This window comes from Epinephelus fuscoguttatus, linkage group LG15 (genome assembly GCF_011397635.1).
Source record: "Epinephelus fuscoguttatus linkage group LG15, E.fuscoguttatus.final_Chr_v1".
Classification (NCBI taxonomy): domain Eukaryota; kingdom Metazoa; phylum Chordata; class Actinopteri; order Perciformes; family Serranidae; genus Epinephelus; species Epinephelus fuscoguttatus.
The window spans coordinates 17697072-17717569 of record NC_064766.1 but is presented as its reverse complement, the minus strand read 5'-3'; the positions used below and the strand labels follow the sequence as shown (position 1 = coordinate 17717569).

The following is a 20498-nucleotide window of genomic DNA, read 5'->3' as shown; positions in this document are numbered from 1 at the left end:
GAGGATTTAATTAACAGAACCTGCCACATTCCACTACATCCACTGCCTTTCTCAGAACTCATAAAAGCCATCCCTATCTGCTGTAATTACACTAAACATGTCACAATAAAGCTCTGCCGATGATTAATTTGAGTTGTGGAGAGGATCAATTAATTCATTTATTTGCAAACCGCCGCTCTGCTTCCTTTTGTAGACCGATTTCATTAACCGTCACGCTTCCTGATTTTTGGTCCTGTCCTTGTTCTTTTTTCCGAGACACCTGGAGGAATAGCCTGTCTTATTAGCCACATCGTATTACCACAGAAATTTACCCTGAGCCCTCAGGTTTTTCCATCTTAGAGGCAGTTACATTAAAATGAGTAGTAAACCACAAACCGTGTACTCCGTAATACTATAATCTCAAGGGTCTTCAATCAAACTCCTGTTGGTAGGACCACAAGGCAAGAAGTAGAGCTGTAATCTCGAAATGAAAGCCTACAGCTGTGCTACTCATATAGCGTAGTTAATGGAGGATGTGATTCTGTGCAGCAGTGCTTGTCCCACAAGGTGACTCGGTCAGCATAACCATGTGAATTCAGAAGACCACCCTTGGGTTGCAGTAATGGTCGGAGGCCACGGTTATGTACTAACTGGTGCGCCGCAGCATAAATAACAGGCGCGAGGCATCTGGCAGGGCCGTAGATCATACTGACGACAGTGGAAGTATGATATCAGATAGGAGAAAAAGGGAGAAGTAGAGATGAATAGGAAAGTGGAGAGAGGGAGATGATAAAAAAAAGAGGGAGGGAAGGAAGGAAAGGAAGGAGTTGGGGGGGAATTAGATGACTGTTATTGATTATCTGCCTGTAGGCGAGGAAGTAAGGCCAAATGTTCTGCTCTGCCAGACAAAAAAGTGTATTATTTCAAAGGTCATGGCATGCATTACAGTCTTTTTACTCCGAGTACACTCGGATAAACAGCAGAATAACAGCACTGAGAGACGACCACTAGCATGTAGCGCTGAGTGTACTAACAACAGCATTAAAAGTGTTTTTGTTATGACTGTGTTTTTTTGTCACGGTCCGTTGCGTGCAGGTGTGTCTGAGCGTGCAGTTCATCTACCCTGAGCACTGTTTGTTTGATGCACTCTGCTGTCTCCATAGCAACTGCCACAACACCTGGCCTAAGAGATAGCGTGCCAGAGACAACAGGCTTGACAAGATGTTAAGACGTATTTCAATGCACATTTCAATGCACATTGTACATTTGCCTCCATTTCCATGGAGATTTTCACCATTTTCATGCCATTACAACAGTATTACATCAATGGCCTCCTTGCCATGTCTTTGATGTCGGGGTGTGCCGTGTCATCCCTGCTGAGGAGACCTCTGCAGTGGGAGCTCTGCCAGCTAGTATTTCTCTGAAGAGCAAGAGGGTCCTGCTCACATGCCCTTCATGGCAGAACATGTGAGAAAACTTCTTGCCCTGCAATGTTTTGCAAGTCAAAGCACCAGGGCAGTTACATGAATACCAGTCGAGTCTCCTCCTGTCTGTGGGGCTTATTAGTCACTGCCTGAATGTCACACGGTTTCAGAAAGAAGCTACTACAACTGCTTCTACAGTATATCTAAGAAACTCGCACAAGGTCAAAGTTGACTGAACTATGGGAAACTAAGGGGAAAGAGATCTATGGGATGGATGACTAAATCTGTAAATTAAGTTTAAAGTAGAGTAGCTCATTCTGTGAGGAAATATTAATCAGTATGTGCTACTACCTCTAGAAGTGTGGCTAAAATTATGGGCGTGTCCTCCAGAATATATTTTTTTGCCTCTTAAATGTACTGCAAATGCACACATTGTGTTGGTAGGTCATTCTGAGTAGTAGCTCTATTTGTCAAAACACTGTAAAGGCTGAATAATACATCAACATTATATCGATACCGTAATATGAGTCTAGATATTGTTTTAGATTTTAGATGTCGTAATATTGTAAGTGTTGTCTTTTTCTGGTTTTAAAGGCTGCAATACAGTAAAGTGATGTAATTTTCTGAACTTGCCAGACTGCCTCCACATTACTATGATTATTTTTTAAATATTTTAAAAGCACCAGTAGTCAACCCTACAACACTGTCACAATATTAATTTGAGGTATTTGTTCAGAAATATCGTCCAGCCCTAACCTTAACGATGTAATGTTACCGTAACTGTACATGTTATCTCCAGATTTCTATCCAATACCAATGTACAACAGAGTGTAATACCACCATTACCTTTGTGTTCCTCATAAATCCATCCATCCATTAGCTGTACTTGCTTATCCTTGAGGGTCGCAGGGGGCTGGAGCCAATCCAAGCTGTCACTGGGGCTAAGAGGCGGAATGCACACTGGACAGGTCACCAGTTAATCACAGGGCTAACACATTGAGACAGAAACACCTACGGGTAATTTACAGCCTGTAGGTGTGTTCATCTAACCTGCATGTCTTTGTGGGGAAAACCAGGGGAAACCCACACAGGCACGGAGACGACATGTTATCTACGCAGAGAAAGTCAGCCAGCACGTTCGAACCCAGAACCTTGCTGTGAGGCGACAGTGCACCACTGTGCCGCTCCTCATAAATCCTTTGCTTGTTGTATGTTTTACACGCCATCAGCGATCCAGCTATTCATAGAGCTCTTTCACCTGAACTCAAGTTAGCTTTGGCTTTCTGTTTGCACCTCGTGCTGCCGCTGACACGTCTCACATACTTCCATGTCTCAGACAGATGCAAATGCCTGTCTCGACGATGTTCTTGGCTAGAAACAGCCGCAGGCCATGCGCTTTGTTTCTGCAGACGACTCGTCTGCTTTTCACTGCCTGATTGACTCAAGACCAGTTCAGAAGTACAGAGACAACACTTACTGCACTATATTTAGTTTCCCTCACAGGTTGGGCCAGCAGAAAGGTGAATAATTAAAAGGCTTTGTCGGGTAAACACAGGAAACAATGAGACTGCAATCTTTGTATTTTTCCAACATATTTAACAACATAGATTCCTCTTACAAACATTTAGACATTAGTTTAGGGTTAAATGCTGCACATCCCCACACACAGGACAGTGAAAAACCCAAACGGCCTACATATTCTCCAGGAGAACATAACCCTTCTTTTTTTTACCTATAAAGACAGTGCACTGATGTATGTTTAAAAGGGTAGATTTTAGAGCAGTAATATTTCATGAGGCAAGTGGCTGTGTTGCTGTCACTGTGGTCCTTTGGTTCGCACTATCAAAGGAGACATCACCTTTAATTGTTGTCATCCATCACTTGGCAACAGGCTCACGTGGAGATCATAAGGCCTTTTATTTCTTGCTCGAAATGAGATCGGCTCAGATGTATAAGCTAGGAAACTTGAGAAAGGCTCACTGTAGCGCCTTCATTTTTGATGGCACACATTGACGCTGAATTAGATTAACTATTGATACAGAGTGAAGCAAGAAGGTGTGGGCAGCCTGCAAGCATGCACACAACTCCTGTTCATGCTGTGGCAGTGTTTACATCAATATTCCCACACATATGTTTCACGACTGCATGTTCTCTCTGAAGGGACTATTCTCTGGGGTAACTCACTTAAAACATTCATACCAGCACATGCCAGTCTCCACTTTTTGAACATGAGACTATAAGAAGGAAGTAGGTACTAGGACGCACTGAAATGGAAATGAGGCAGGCATGTTTTTTTTTTATGCAGAGCGACTGTATCTTGTGCCACGGTGTCAGGGGCACCCCTGTTATGAGGGAACTGGGGTGTCTGGAGTGTTTTCCCCCATTGAGATGAGTGTGTTTGGGTTGAGGCAAAAACGCTGGCTGACGTGAGTGTGGGATTGAGCTCCAGCAGCCTCCCAGTGGGACAGGAGGACAGGGACGGGTCTCTTTCAGCAGGGCTCTGATTAGACCCATCGCCCTAGCTGCCACGCTCCACTCACACTGGTAATTGGAGCTGGCAGGAGGTTGGCATGCACCCCTCCCCTGCCCCCTCCTCTTCTCCTCCCTTCCCCTCTCCTTTTTACTCTTTTCCCTCTCTCTTCTCTCATGTAAATCTTACTTCACCTGCCTCTGGCTGTTACAGTAGAGGCACACCTCCTTGACATAGTAGTTTGTGATTACTGTATCATGTTTTCTTAATTTCACTAATTACCCTATTTGTAATTTTTTCTTTACAAACGACGTTGCCAATGTTTCCCCATGCCTTTTGTGTATAGTCAAGGCCCCCACTGCTATCCTAATTGAGTAGTACAACCACAAGACCACATAAAGCCTTCCTCTCCTGCCCTCTCTTTTCTACCTTACTGCTATAACCACTGTAAACAAGTTCATCTGCTAAGCTGCTCGTATTTCAGTATGTGTGCGTGCTAAACGGCTGTTGAGAGAACAATGGTCCTTATTTTTCACATCATGGAGGAACCAGTTCATGCGTACCTAGCTTTGCATCTGACACCTTTCTGCCTTCTGGCTTTACTCATTTGCAAAACCAGGGCGTTTCTGCTGCTTTTTGTTGTTACAAGTCTATCACAGAAGTACTTGGACTCCACAGAATGAAACATCTACAACATAATATTGTATCAGTACAACAGTTTGCATGCAGCGTGCATAATTTCAGACACTCAAGTCTGCATATATGCAGCATAAATTAACAGTGTGACAGTAACAGGTATCACACATGACATTGGAATATTTGTTTTGTTTTTTGTTGCAGCATTGTTCATCTTAGTAATGGATCGCCCGTGTGACATTATCGCAAGATTTTCACCTTACTCGTATTTTCCTGCCCGGACTAGACAGAGAAGTGGAGCTTTTTTTTTTTTTTTTGATGAATTACACTCCAACACAAGAGGGCCTTTTTATTAAAAATGCCCTCTATCTTGACAAACATCAACCTGCATTGCCTGCACTATTTCATTGGATCCTCTCCAAATTTCCCCACTCCTTTTCTCTTCCCTTTACATTAAAGAGGACTGAACAAAGGCATGTCTTTGTCTTCTTGGGATGACATGTTGGCAGACGAGGCCAGCCGCAGGAGTTGCGGTAGAAGGAATAGGCAGACAGGGCTCAAATCTTACCTATCAGCTCATCAAGACATGATAAGTGTGTGTAGAAAGAACCTTCAATTACTACTTTTTGTTGTTGTTGTATCTACCAAATGCAAAAGACACAGGCAACTTTAGAAAGCCCTATTAGATCTGGGCTGCATGGTTTCGCCACTATTAGAGAAATATTACCTTTTCATACCGAACATTATGTCAAGATTGAAGCCAAATAAAAATAATCAAGTGCACAATATGTAATTTTCTGCTGTCAGTGTTTCTTGTTCACAATGAAAAAAACCACCACTGAATAAAGCAGTTTCATGTTAAAAATCAGTGTTTCTCACATATTTTCTCTGGTAACTTAAGATCCAGATGTTCAGGAGGTTTTTACCAGGAGCCGAATTATCCGCAGAGGTCTACTCCTCTCCAAAACAAACAGACCTGGTAATTTAAACTGGCAAAAATACTTAATAAAGCAATGTCACATTACAAATGACTGTTTTTCCAATGCTGTTCGACACAGCCGGAGCTGGAGTTGAGCTGCTGATGATGTTTGCTCAGCTTGTTTCTCTGACAACTTAAGATCCAGACGTCCGATAAACAAAATCCTTCATCCTTAAAACATACAGTTGAAAATGACCAAAAACTAGAAGTTACAGATTTCCCACATTGTTGGAACGATAGCTCATAGATAATCTAAGTACACAACTTAAATAATATATAACGTTGTTATAACATCGTTGTTACATCTACATGTTAAAATGGAAAAGTTACATATTATTTCTTAAACTGTCAAACCTCTTACAAAAGATTTTCAAATGTTACAGGTCCTTTATGGGAATTTTAAATTTAATCAGCTTAACTGAGTCTTTCATGGCATAAAAAAATACAATTTGACTTTGTATGATAACATAAAAGAATGTGATTTCTAAGAGTTGAGTCACAGTGATTGTGCAAGCCTGGACTCTCGCCTAGAGACAGGGTGTTAAAAATGAGAAAGGCCTGCATGTTAAAGACTCAATCATCTTCAGTCAGTGACCTGGCCTTCCAGAGCACAATGGCATATTGGTATACATAGCAGGGAACGCAGCAGAATAAGTGAAGCTTTACCCCCTTCTTCCCAGGGGCAAAACCCAAAATATGAAAACATTTTAGGTCCAGCTCAAATCTTAACACTGCAGACATTTATTATGTCTTCTTTCAACATGGTTTTAACAGGCTGTGGGAGGTTTTGTTTTCCTTTGTGCTTCTACGAGAACTGTTTAAATTTGTCGAGGATTGTGGTTTATCAATTCTATACCAACGAAATCCATTTTGTTTGCTTTAGAAATCGAACTGTTTTTCTGTGTTCTGTCTGGTTATGCTACCCCAAGAGTCACTAACTATTGGACATTTCATGCTCCCTTAACAGTAAATCCAACTATGGAAAGAACATTGAAGCTGAGCAGTGTTTTGCCTCCTACATACAATATGTATAACATTTACTGTACATGCAGCCCAGCCAGTCTCATTCAGCAATTTCCCATGTTGAAATTGACACCAAGTGTAGCCATGGTACACTGTGCACTTATCAGACATACTGTATAGCCCTGTAAAAACAATGTCTGCCAGTTGTAATAAAAGTTAACCTTCAATGCAAATATTAAACATTAAAAAGTAGGGGATAGATTCATATATTAGTTTTGCAGCAGCAGTTTGCCTTTTAAAGTATTCCCTGTTTGTGCTTCCTGATATGACAGAGCCGCTGACTCGTGTAATAACTCCTTTGGGGTCTTTCACCCTGTTTTACCAATGGTTTGCATTTTTCACAGCTCAGGAACCTTCGCCAATAATCTTAATCATAAATATTCTATAGGCAGCTATACAAGAGGGTCTGGGTGAAAATATCCTGTGCTGATATTCCAGTTTCTTCAGTCAAAGGCATAACTCCACCACGCGCTATAGCATAAGTAGCTCCCCCCTCCCAAAATATGGTATGACAGACTTCTCAATCCTCCTTAGTACAGTCCCTGGGGCAACCGGCTAGGTGTGATTGACAGGATCAGTGTCATGCCTCATTGAATCGATTGGTTTCCACCTTTATACTAGACCTAGAGGGAAGCTACACCATTTTCTGGCTGAGAGATGGAGTGATCTGGGGGGGCCCAACCGTGTGTTACATGTACAAAATGAACATTGGAAATCAGCAGATGACTGGTAGATAATGTACAGACCCTTTTTTTTATATCTATCCTTGATTGGAGATCATCCTCCTGCTCTGGGCTACAACACTGAAATCTATAGAGATTTTTTTATGTTTAGAAACAACCAAGACGTAGCCTCCAAGGCTGAAAAATAAAGCATATGCGGAAGTGCTCAAAACTGCAGTTCATTGAACGGCCACTTGAGGCTGGCTCCAAAACAATCAATCCCTGTATTGTTTTTATCAAGGCATAAGGTTAGTCATGATTGAGGGTGGGGCCACTTAAAGAGACAGGCTGTCTGTGCATAGTGTCCATAGGTTCTCAGTCAGATCCACCCCTCACTCCTCCACAGCTCTATCCTCTCATCTAATTTGGTAACTTCTGGCTCCAAAAAAAAACAAGTTTGCAACGGCCAAAATGGCAAACTTGAGGCTTCAAAACAGGAGTCCACAAATCAGTGGATGACGTCATGATAGCTACGTTCATTATTTTATACAGTCTATGGAAAGAACTTCTTTTTCTTCAACAACTTCTCTTAATCAGTGGATTTACACATGCAGACACCTTTGTATGTACAATTTTTTGTCATTTTCATCATTGGACCTACAGACTGGACAGGTTATGCAATTACAAGATAGAGCTGAGTGATTTTGAGAAAAAAAAATTTAATTGCAATTATTTTGACTGATATTACAGTTGCAATAGGATTCGCAATATCAGAGGAAATTTTATTAGTATGTCATCATTCTCAATTTCCTTTTAAAAAACATACTAAAATTGATATGGTAGGATTTCTGCGAGTATCTGTACCAAACACATATATATAAACAAGTATGATATGTAGGCCGGCACGTCTCTGCAGTACAATATTTAATTAACAAATGTTGGGCCTCTTGTGATTTGAAAAGTGCAGTAGGCCATTATGCAGTTCAGATAAAATTTTGATTAATTGTTTAGCCCTGATATAAGGGTGTTGAACATTTTAGTTTTGTGTAAATATTTTACTAAAATTCTTTGATTATTTATATGTATACAAAAAAAGCCGTTAAAGGCATTTTTGGCTGCCAAACGCCATCTGAACTCCTACTGTACTGTCCAACTGTGCCTCCCATCCCAGTGAATGCATACATGAGAAAATGGGATCCATGTCAGCAGCCACAAAGGGGCCTCCTCTCAGGTGGTGTGTGGCCATTACGAATATGTTGTAAGTGAACTGTAAGTAGCTGAGACTGGAGTTCAGCTCTCTCTAGGTTTGGTACAATTAGAGGTTTCCCCAGATTGCAGCTTTGAAGGAGAAAAACAGAGGAACCTATTATTTTGCTCATATTTGGCCACCAAACTGACATTTTTTTCAAAATGATTCTTCTAAATAAATGTTCACTCAGAAAATTACTGTAGCTCTAACATTACATTGGGTGTGTATCTACGAGTCTCCATCTCTCTCTACCTTCTCCCTTCTCTTTTCTTTGAAGGTTAGAGAGAGCAAACCACAGAGGAGCACAGGGCGCTACTGTTACCATTCTTCATACAATGACAAATTGTACGGTTTTATTTCATTGTGCTGTAGTTGTCTGTTTTGTAGAGGTATCCTGATTTCAGTTGGGATGTCTGAAAACGAACCCTATATCGTTAGACAGGAAGTAAGCCTCGCCACAAAGATAAGAGGCCATGCAAAGATCTGTCAACTACATCTGAATATGAGACGATCCGGGCTACAGGCCAAACACAGGGGTGAAAGCAGGAACAACTGCTCTGCTGGGGATCAGAACAAAGTACAACACCCATGCACCTATTCATGCTCCGGCCATATACGTTTACATATGGATTTTTGACTCAGACAAGCCAAGTGGAGAGGAAAAAAAGTCCTATTCAGTGCATCCCTCAGGCTTCGTCTGAAATGAGACAGCCTTCTTGCTGATGTTATCTTGGAGACAATCAAATCCATACACTGGCCCATATTATAAATGCCTGCTTGATCAAGTAGAAAAAATGAAAAAGTGCACCAATAACACTTTGAGTGGAGCAAATGTAGTCAGCAACAAATAACTCAGAAGTAGATGTTTAACAGTCGGCAGAAAAAATGTATATATTGTATGTTTTCCTAAACGGTAGATATATTATATTTCTTTTCATACGTATGACATAGTTCAGATTACATGTGTATAAGCTAAATTTCTCATCAGGTTGAGGAACAGATAGTGGATGACGTGATACCTTGGCGAGACGACTGCCAAGCAGCTGGTGTTCTAACGACAGTTTGAGATATGTCAGTACAGTGTCATCACACATTAACCTGATCATTTTGAAACTGGATTGAAAAAAATGAAAGTGAAAAAACTGTACAAATTCATATGTGTGGTTTGCTGGATTGACAATGCCAACATTTATTTTGGTGATTGAGTTGATTTTTAAAGGTGGATTTATTGTGTCTTAGTGAATCACTGTCTGTGATTTATTATTTTGCCAATTAATACTCAAGGTACTGTCACACAAGTCAAGGTAACACTGGTAAATATTCTCCTCCTGTTCACTTCCATCTATTACGAGCAGAAGGGCAAATAAAACATTTGCTTCCATTTGGCAAAGCAAATTTGCAAATTTTGCATCTCCGTATCAAGTGGAGTTCAACTTTGGTGATCTTTGACCTGCAACGTCGCAGCCTCAACCAGAAGTATGTGAGAATTACCAGACAATCATGAATAATATTAGCCATGAAAAACACAAGCCGCCCTACATGAGAGATGCTGCCTGGCTGGCAGTGAGCTGAGAGACAGGCATGACACATAAGATACTGGAAAATATGCCAATGATATCGTATTTGGCTGTATTTATTAGCAAGCCAGCTAATATTAGCTAGCAAGCAAGTCTCTGCATCCGTCATAACCAACACTGCCTACAGTCGACAAGAATATCGCCTCGGCCAGTGATAGTCACTTGTCTGCATTCGCCCTTATAGTTTAGGTAGACTAATGTACATGGTTCTTTGCATGGCTGATGACTGATGGGAGACAGTCTTGTATTACTTGTAACACAGCTCACCATCGACAGTCTGTCACAGGAGATATTTGTTTTGTGTCTGATCAGTCCAGAGCGAACAACAACTTTCATGTCTTAATTAATTAGGGAAGTTTGCAGAGAATGCCGGCTCTCTCCCTCTCAGTCGAGCATTCCCACTGTTGCAATCACAGTCTTACATGCTTGACCAGTCCAGGGGGGGTAGCTGTAGATGAGACACCTTGTCTTTGATGTCCTCGCCTACCCTGACACAAATTCTCTTGCGTACACTGTAATCATTAGTTCATTTTTTGTTGACCATTTTGTTTTACTTCTGTGACACTGTAATTAAACTGTTTCTTCAACTTTCATCATTAGCCAAATCTCTGTCTTGTATTAATTTTGTTCATCCCTGTAGAGCCACTATCATTTGCTTATTGTTAACCTGCAGTTAGGTATCTTCTCATGGTGAACTAAAGGCGGGAGTTACAATCATTATCCCTGTTCTAAGGATTTCATTTTAGCACTTTGGCCCCAGGGACACATCTACATATGAGGAAAAAGATAAAAGAGATTACAAGTTTAAGACCAAGCTGATAATAAGACCTCTCAAGGGCCATCCTGTTTCCTCTTTATTAACACTGTCCAGAGGTTAAATTAGGGTTTATTACGAGCGCAGGTGGAAGGAGGGTCTGGGTTAGGATTTGCAGCACAGTCAGACAATGTCAGTGACAGTTTCCTGTGACAACTTTTAGAGATAAGAATTCTGTTGCTGTTTTTCCAACAAATGTTTATAAAACTCAACATAGTGGGATAATACATTGTTTAATCTGAATATCAGAGAGAACTCAGAGGTAAACAATTGCCTAAGTGTTCCTAGTTTGAAAACATCTGAGTGATGGTACACAGTGACACAACTTGTCTTTACAGAGTGAGACAGCAAAGGAAGTGGGTGTTGAGTGGTGACAGTCATTTTCAACCTAGAAAAAAAACACAGCTAAGTAGCTGTTTACTGTCATGCCTAGACTGTTGGTTTTTCCACAATAAAAACACATACTGTAAGTGTTAAATGTCAGCGGTCGATACTGTATACTGGGATGTTTCTCTTCCTGCTGAATCTGGTATGCTGGTGGGAGGCTGAGCCTGAAATAGCCCAGGACTATATATTGTTCATATTTTGCTAATCTTATGATATGATGTCAGTACATATTTTAAAAACAACTTTTCACCTTAGAATACCAAATTTTTGCTTTAAGGATTATACTTTGTGTGTTGTCATGGATATGCTGTTACATTCATTATGATGAGTTGGATTATTCAAATAGGTTTGTTTAGCTTGCTAAGCCTAAGGCGGCTCATTTATGCATGGGTGCCCAGGAGCAGATTGCAATCCTTCCTCTGTCTAAACCTGAGACTCCCCGTGCCGGGTAATAAGCCTGCTATGATAATCAATCAGACATTTTTTTTCCCAACCAAATTTGAAATCCAAATCATACCAGATCTCCTATTCCCCTGTAGTATACCCTGCTCTTGGACTCTTTTTTTTTTTTTTTTTTTTTTTTGCTTGTGTGTTTTCTGATTACTGTTCGGCCTGTAGCACCTGAAATGTATTTGCTCTCTTTCATCCTCTTCTCTGTCCTTGCCAGCTCAAAAGCTTTGATGCACTCAATGCCTCTCACAGCAATTGAGAGCCTATTCTGTCAGAATCTTTTTGTAAACACGTTTTTCCTCTTCCCCCCCCCCCTTAATTTCTTGCTCTGTGTAGGTCTGCATATACTTAAAAAAATGCCTTTGCAAATTTTTCAGAGAACCAGATCCCCCATGGCTTCCCCACCATTGATATGGGTCCCCAGCTGAAGGTGGTTGAAAGAACCAGAACTGCCACCATGCTGTGTGCCGCCAGCGGAAACCCGGACCCAGAGATATCCTGGTTCAAGGACATGCTTCCTGTGGACATCAGCAGCAGCAATGGGCGCATTAAACAGCTTCGTTCAGGTACAATTTGATTTGATCTAATTTTCTTCAAGGTGCATACCTGACATTCTGATAATGTAAATATTACAAAGGCAAGTTGCAGAGTACAAGCTGCCACCAAATACCAACAGACGTGAGACATGCTAGACTTGAGGATGATGTGAAAACACAAAAGGCCTTTGTTGTCATGTATGACTTCATGTATTCTCTTTCATCACAAAAGGACATGAAAGTTTTACTCAAAGTTTGTCACCTCTGAATTCTTACAGAATTTAATTTCTCACAGCCACAGCCACTTATAAAGTTACACAGAAGTTGGAATAAAGTTGTTTCTGCATCCCTGCAGTCTTTGACAGTGATGCCTGAGCTTGTAGCCACCCCAAGTACAGAAGGAAAAATTTTTCGCCATATTAAATAATCCTTAATCCCCTCTTAAACATACAGCGGGGTGACAATGAGGCCAGCCGATGATGCGTTGGCTAGGATTCAACCTTGCAAAAAATAAAAAATGAGGTGCTCTTTGTCCACAGTAGCAGTCTGCCTGATATATAAACAGTGCAGGCATGACCTGGATCAGATTGAAAAGGTGCAAGGTGGAAAGATTAGTGGCTTTTGACCAGATTCAGTCTTGTGTCTCCTTACTAAATCCACCTCACTTAGAGTGTCAGGCCAAGCTGCAGGTCTGAGGCCCCAAAGATTAAAGATGAGAGCTCCTCCAGAATAAGCCTGGCGCTGGAGCTGCCCAGCAGTAGCTGAATACAGGTCACTGGAGCATGTTCACTTGAACTGTCCATGTTTTGCAATGTTAAAATTCGGCCCTCCCACAAGCAAAAACCAAATAAAAAAACAAATTTATCACAAATTAGATAATAAGACAACAACTTCATTGTTTGATAATGTTTTATAACAAGGATAAAACTGTGCCTTAAACTGTTTTTTTTACCTCTAGGAACAAACTTTTAATTGGTTTTCTTTCTCACAAATAGTGAGAATGCCTGAAAATATGCTCTGACGAACAATTCTTTTCATCCACCACCCTTTTCTTGACATCTACCACTGTATCAGGATTTACATTACTGCATATGACCTGAAATGAGGCCAATTTTGCAGTGGCAGTGAAAGAAAGCATTCATTTACTGCCATAGTTTAAAAAGAAAAGGCAAATCCAGTTCCTCCCTATTGCATCACGCTCGCTCGATTCTTTTTAGTGAGCACGCAGACACATTTGGTCTATCTTTTCACACCATCCCAATCATACTAACTTCTTTTCTATTTAATACCTCTGACCTCTGAGTACTTTGTGCTGTGCATCATTCTATTTACTGTGTATGACTTTCATTCATTTCTCTTGCCCATTTTACTAACTGCTTTCTGCACAAATGCAGTCTGTACAAAGAGTAAGGTCATCTTAAATTAGAAAGCTTAATAAAAAAAATCTGCTTATATTGCATACTATTTTAATGCCACTATGAAGCAAGCAGAAAAGAGGGTGTAGCTGCTGTCTGCAAATATAAAAATAGCAGCATTATATTTGTAAATGTTTGCCTGACAGAGGGGATTATTCTTAAAAGTTGTTTTTTTGTCATTTATAGACATGTACAGTCCAAAATGTATACTTGCTTCATAGCATTAATTAAGTGCACTGAACTTTGTCACATTGCATTTAAGTGGCTTCTACTCTGTATCAGTTTTTTTCCCGTTTTATCTGTGGCCTGTCAGAAGCCATGTTTTTCTCTCCCACTGATATAAGTGGATTACTAACTAATCTCTCAACCCTGTTTGCATCGAAATTACTCCCACCTAGGTGGTACACCAATTAGAGGTAAGGATGATAAAGTGTGTTGGAAAATATCACGTCCACACCATTCCCTCACATCCACATCACACCCCTGCACCCCCTGCCCAAACGCCACGTCACTGGGTTCATCCACGCTGTGAGCGCCAACCCACCCTCTTCCACTTCCCCTCTTCGTCTTTCCCCCGACATGTCCTGTCCGCTGTCTGCTCCCTAACAAACAAATGATCACCAACCCTCATGTCAAGAGAATGAAAATGCAAAAAGCAAGTCCAAGGTGTTGTTTTGTAAATATGCTTTTTCAAGGTTCCTCCTATGAACTATGATTATGAACACACAACATACACACACATTCACATGGAAAAAAAATCATTCCCCTGTAGCCTCTCCTCTGGCTTTTTCAGTGAAGAGGGGCGAGGAGCTGCATTTTAAACTAAAGGCCATGGTGGCCACAGGAGAATCTACCTGCCTCCTCTTTGCAGCCTCACTGTAAACTGAAATGGCTGCATTTGCATACAGCCTATGCAGCACCGTCAACCCCCCCACCCCCCACCCCCAGCATGGGAACAAGATGCCTGGTTGAGATGTTAAGGTGGAATCTTCAACCTCTTTTTGTGGTAATCATGTGCTTCTCCCCTGAGTGCAAGCATGATTTCCGCTCAACAACAGTGAGGTAAATAGTAGATGTCTGGGGTAAGCTGAATATATTTGGAGCTACCAGCTGTCTGTCTCACATCCTTGGCTCTTAATACAGCCCGTAATGAATTAAATGTTTAACTCTTAGACTTGTTACGGCACCCTCTGTGCCCCTTCTGCACCTTTAAGTAGTGAAACGAGGTTGTAGAAGATCCAGCAGTGTTCGAGACATTGGAAGTAATTGAAGAGGCTTAGTGTTGCAGGTCTGACAAGTGCCATAGCAGTAACCTTCTACACGCCTGTAGTACTCGCACTGTTTTCTCCCATGGGACAATGGGCAGATTGACAGATTGGTGACACCAGCATTAGTATGCAGATGCATGTCAGTGCTGAATCAGACAGCAGTGAGCTCAGCGTGCAGTGCAAACACCTTGGAGAGATATGTTGTCACGAGATCTGAGGTGGTATCATGACGTTACTGCCCCGCCCTGTTTCGCTTATGGTTTGTTTGTTTTTTTTTGGGTTTTTTTTGTCTCGTCTTGATTCGAGTCCCTTTTGGTTGGTGGTGAACCTGTTTGTTGCATTCATCTCATACTGCATGATGTGAAAAAATAAGTATCCTGACATCATCTAACGCTGAGTATTAATGCCATTTTCAAACTGCATGGTGGCTGGCTGCCTTTCATGCTAGTACCATGCTGTTTTGGACACGTAATAAGTGTTAACCACTCGCTTTTGACATACATATGTACTACTGAGAGACGTAGTTTTGTTTTTAAACATGTATTTTTTTTAGATTGTGGGATCCAGGTAAGTTTTGCTGTTTTAGGTTGCTTATTTTTAATTTATGAAATTACAACTCCTCTTATCTGTCAGCCATTTGCAATTCAGTAGCAATGATTATATGACGGTTATGGATATGGAGTGTCAAAAATGACCACACAAAGACAGGTCTCCAGGGCTTTCATGCTTTGTTAGAAACAACATGTTAGCCTTCTGTCTGATGACTACAGTTTCTTGGGATTGTGAATACTAATCTAAGCCATCTGGCACAGCAGCATTTCCCTTGAGGGCTTCGGTGAGACATGGTGAAACACTTGGTAATGAAGGAACGCAATTATGACCTCACTGCTAAATGCGGACTCAACAAAGATTAAAGAAAAGACACCTGCATTGGCAGTTGCTTTGCAGCAAAATCTTAGGCTATCAAGCAAAAAAAAACTTAGATGAACAGTGCAGTCATCAGTTACATTTATCTTTTTACTCATTTTGGTTAGATATGCTTGCATTTTAATTTTATTTAAACAATAAGGATATCTGAAAACATCACAATACCTAATCAGAGTAGTGTTCCTCATGAAGCCCATATCTGTAAATAATGTCCTTTGATAAAACTGTAAAACACTGATTGCACAGTTGTTCTTTCCTCTGCCTTTGTTGTGGTTATTCTGCAGCCTCGTCCTAGTGTCATGCTGAGATAGATAACCCTCTATGATATGAACACTTTGGTTTGTCAGATGGTCTAATCAAACCATGATAGTTGTGACATGTTATTCAGATGATTAATTGACCCTCAGTCATGGTCTTTTTTTTCTTCTTAATACGGTCAGACAAATATTCTGTTAGCAGTTTCACTAAACTTGCCAAATCAGCTAAATGCTTATGTTGCTGTAAGCATTTTCTTGACAAAACTGCATCCATGTTCTGAGACACTTAATTACGCATGAACTGTGTTAGACTAGTTGACTACAGGCTCTCTAGCAAGTCACAATACAGATATCTGCTGTGGTTTCATGCCAAATTACATCTCATATTCCGCAACTGTCAAGGCGGCTAAATTTGTTAATCCTCTACACAGGAGCTCTGCAAATTGAGAACAGCGAGGAGTCCGACCAAGGGAAATATGAATGCGTTGCCATGAACAGTGCTGGGACCCGTTACTCCGCTCCTGCCAATCTCTACGTACGAGGTAAAGTCAAATGTCTTTCTCAATTTTTGAATCAATCGTTTCTGTTGTCTCAAGCATTTGCAACCCTTGAACATGTCTTGTCTCTTTCATTCTGAATGCTGTTCATTCACCAGTGACTATGCATCTAAATACCTCTTTCTGCCTTTAGACATTCTGTGGTCCCACACAGGTGACTTCAGTTATTCTGGAGCATTTTGCTGCATTCATGTGCTCCTCGGATGGTTCGCATTTTCAGAGTTTAGAAGTTGTTCCTCTAAATTTGGTGTTTTACTGAGCTTTAAGTTGTAATGTGGAAACTACATGGACGCTACAAAGAAGATGTGTTATCTTGTATTGCTCAGAGCATTTAAACAGCGTGTTGATAACAGTTTGAAGCTTTATATCACAAGTGATTTTGTGCCAGATTGTATTACTAGAATATTGCTTTACCTGACTAATGCTAATAAATAGCTTTTCTAACTATTCCAGGTCACCCTACATGGACAGCAGCTAACAGTTACAACCTAATTCCATATTGCAAATTACATGTGGACAAAAATTGGCATGCAATATGTGAATAAATGAAAAGTTTATTATCCGCTTTCTTTCTGCATATGTAATTTCAGCTCAGCAACTTATGTACCAACATCTTTGATGACTTTCCGAGTTCTTGTTGCGACTTGAGGGGTCGTCCACGCAAATTTTCCCAGTAGGGAACTCTTTTCTCCAGTTGTTGCCACACCACCTGAATGCAGGGTTGGAACGCTTCTCAGGAGGAGTGTGTAGGAGAGTGCAGGCTGTGCGTGACTGACATCTTTCTCACTCTCCCGTGAGCTTTGTTGCACCTGTCAAGGTGGGACAAATTACACCTTTGTAATCCTTATTGGTGCATATTGCAATTCTCTGCATAGCTCTGCCCACCTTCAACCTGAGCAAAGTTCTAATTAGCTGGAATAAGTGAAAACACCTGTGGGAAACCACCAGAGCCCTTGACTGTTGTGTAATTTCTACATTTGACCATGTTTATATCACTATTTCACTCCTTTTCTCTCCTTCCACCAGTCTTCTAACTATTATCCTTGCCTTGCCATTCCTCCCATACCAATGAGCTGAACTAACCTCAACCTCCTGTTTGGCTGCGAATTCGACCAGGTGCGGCCTCTGTGAAAACAGCTGCATTGAAACGGTTTCCTCCGCTGGCATTGAAAGCCGTGCCAGGCCTCATTTCTTTTTTATTTTGACTGTATCGAAAGACTCCATTATTCCCCCCGCACAAGCCAGAGCACCTGAAGGGATGGAGGGGTCTGGAGTTTCAGGGTTTGTTTTTGTTGTGGTGTCTCCGTGAGCAGACTAATGCAGGGCAAGGGCAGCATTGTACCCATCCTGGAAAAAGCTGGTATGGGAGAGAGAGTAGTCTAGGTCAGCCCCTGCAGATAACACCACCATGTCTGATGTACATGAAACAGAATAGCTGCTCCAGTTGTTAGTGTGGGTGGAGAAGGGAGTGAAAGTGTCAGGGTAAGAAAGAGACACACTCAGCTATCACTTCATAATTTTGTTAAAAGCATATAGTGTATCACAGAGGCTATTTTATGGATGAGTGATGCCATTGTCTCTTTCAATCCATCAAAATAAAATGAGTAAAATGTTTCTCTTGTAGCAGAACCCAGACAAAAAACACAGCTTAGGAAATGTTAAACTGAATTAAGAGTACTATTTTTTTCAACAAACATTTCTTTCTCTGAGATGAGATGTTTTTCTCATAGGAACATATCCAAGAAAAATGTTTTTCCAACAGACAGTACCTCCTCCTGGATCAGAGGAATCAGAGGTAAAATCATCCTCAAGGACCACAGCGGCATCAAATTTACAGATTAAACACTGTGGGCTCCAGAAGGTTTAGATCTTAAATCTTGACAGGGGGAGGTAGTCAGCCAAACAGCAAAGGCGAGGAAGGGATATAAGTCTCGTCTATTAATCAGGGCATGTCTGTCACAGGTGCAAACGCAGCTTTTTTTCCCCCCTCAGAGGTAATTACAGTAGTTGTGTGGCGTGGCGCCAGCAGGGGCCCAAGATCCAGCTCGTCTGTAACACCACCCAGGTAGCTGTCAACCCGCTGGCCCCGACACCAACTTTTCCGCCAGCCTCACCACACCAGTGGAGAGATAGAAATCAAACCAACCGTAACCTTTTAAAAGTGTGCTTGTCTGGAATGAAGAACAAAGGCTCTAGCCATGTTTTCACTCCGTCTTTGTTACTGCTGCAAGAATGAGGAGACAAGACCCGGGGCTGTGCTATCACAGGGCTGCCTGATTGGGTTTAAAACATAAGGGACTCAAGACAAGTGGCCTTTGACATGCCTCTCTCCTTTTCCTGTTATATGTTTTTTTTTTGTTTGTTTGTTTTTTTTATTCTGTGACACCAGAGGAGAGATTTAGGGGTTTACAACATCTGCTTTCAAACTTGTAAACAGAACAAGCATTGGAAGCAAACATGTCATTTGGCAACTGTTAAATTTTTACAGTGCTGATGTGTAGCAGCAGGCTGTAAAAACTTGATTCCAAACTTCCAGCACAAAATTAAAAAGATGCTTTGGCTGAACAAATAAATACAGTAACGTTGCAATTCTTAATGCATTGTGATGTAAAAAATATTGCAATTCACTGCTGAGATTAACTGTATCCAGTTTTTTTTTACTTTTGAGTTAATTGTAAGAATCTATCACTTGATTAAATCCAGTGCCTTTTCAGAATTCCATCCTCCCTGGGTAGAACAGTAATTTGTCGCCTTGTAGTGTCAATAAAGTTAGCACTACTTGAAGGTGACATATGGAAATATTACCATGGGAGAATGAATTGTGGTAATATTCTCTATCAACTGCCTACTAACACCCGCCCACATACACACACACACACATACACCCTTGTCAGGCTTCCATTAAATGGCTTGTTATGGGTTGGCGTTTTGTCTGCGAATGTGTTTCTGTTTTCTTCCACTCACCATAGCTACCTGATCTAATTCCTGTCTGCAGGTACACAAACATACTGTCAGCGCCGCCATCACCACCCTTGTCTTGACATTTGAGAGCCACCAGAGAATGATGTCCTCATATTTCTGTGTGGGAGGGGGAAGGGTCTGCTCATGGATTGTTTTTGCCTTCCTGTCTGCGCATCTATTTATGTCCCTCCACTTCACATCCATTAAGAGTGTGCGCGTGTTTGTAGGTGTGCAGGTGTGTGCGCACCTTGTTTTTTTGCTGTGGGCCACTTTTGGTGACCCTCCTCTAAAGGAGGACTCCATAAACGTGGGCAGAATCACAAGCGTCCTGTGATTTTGCATGAGCGCTCATTTGTCAAGTGCTTATCCCGCAACGGAGGAGGGATGTCAGCTCCTGTCTGCTGGCACTCCTTCATATATCCATGTGACATGTCAATATGTCACAGAGGATAAAGTGCTGCAGTCGGGCTTTTCTCTTACCAAAATATCTTCATGCTGTTATGTGTGTGTGTGTGTGTGTGTGTGTGTGTGTGTGTGTGTGTGCCTGAGTGTCAGGGAGGGAAACTTACAAAATGACCAATTCATTTCAGTTTAATGAAGAAAAAGATGAATTACAGGAGTACATGTAGAACCTTTACATCAATAAGTGCTCCTGATATGAGAAATGCCCTTTCAGTCAATCCATAATGATAAAAAATCAAATAGATTTAACTGCACAAGTATGTTACAGCAAGTGTGATGTCAAACAAAAGTCACAAATTCTCAATTTGTTCTTAAAAAGTGTCATTTGTGTTTTATTTGATATTATAGATACTGACAATGTAATGTGTTAACTGCAGTGCCAAAATGATAAAGATGGCAATTAAATATATCGAAGAACAACACTAAATTATTTATTTAAGTGAGTTTTCCCCTCCCTGGTACTGT

General features: G+C 41.1%; 1 protein-coding gene across 8 annotated transcripts in view; it reads left to right on the top strand.

The window, feature by feature from the left end:
* Positions 1 to 20498, top strand: part of LOC125902848 (receptor-type tyrosine-protein phosphatase F) — a 188698-nt gene that overhangs the window by 93303 nt on the left and 74897 nt on the right. For all 8 annotated transcript variants that reach the window (XM_049599481.1, XM_049599488.1, XM_049599487.1 and 5 more), the window contains exons 5-6: positions 12028 to 12216; positions 16485 to 16595. In XM_049599481.1, coding sequence (XP_049455438.1) covers positions 12028 to 12216; positions 16485 to 16595 — 300 coding nt within the window. The remainder of the gene's footprint in view (positions 1 to 12027; positions 12217 to 16484; positions 16596 to 20498) is intronic.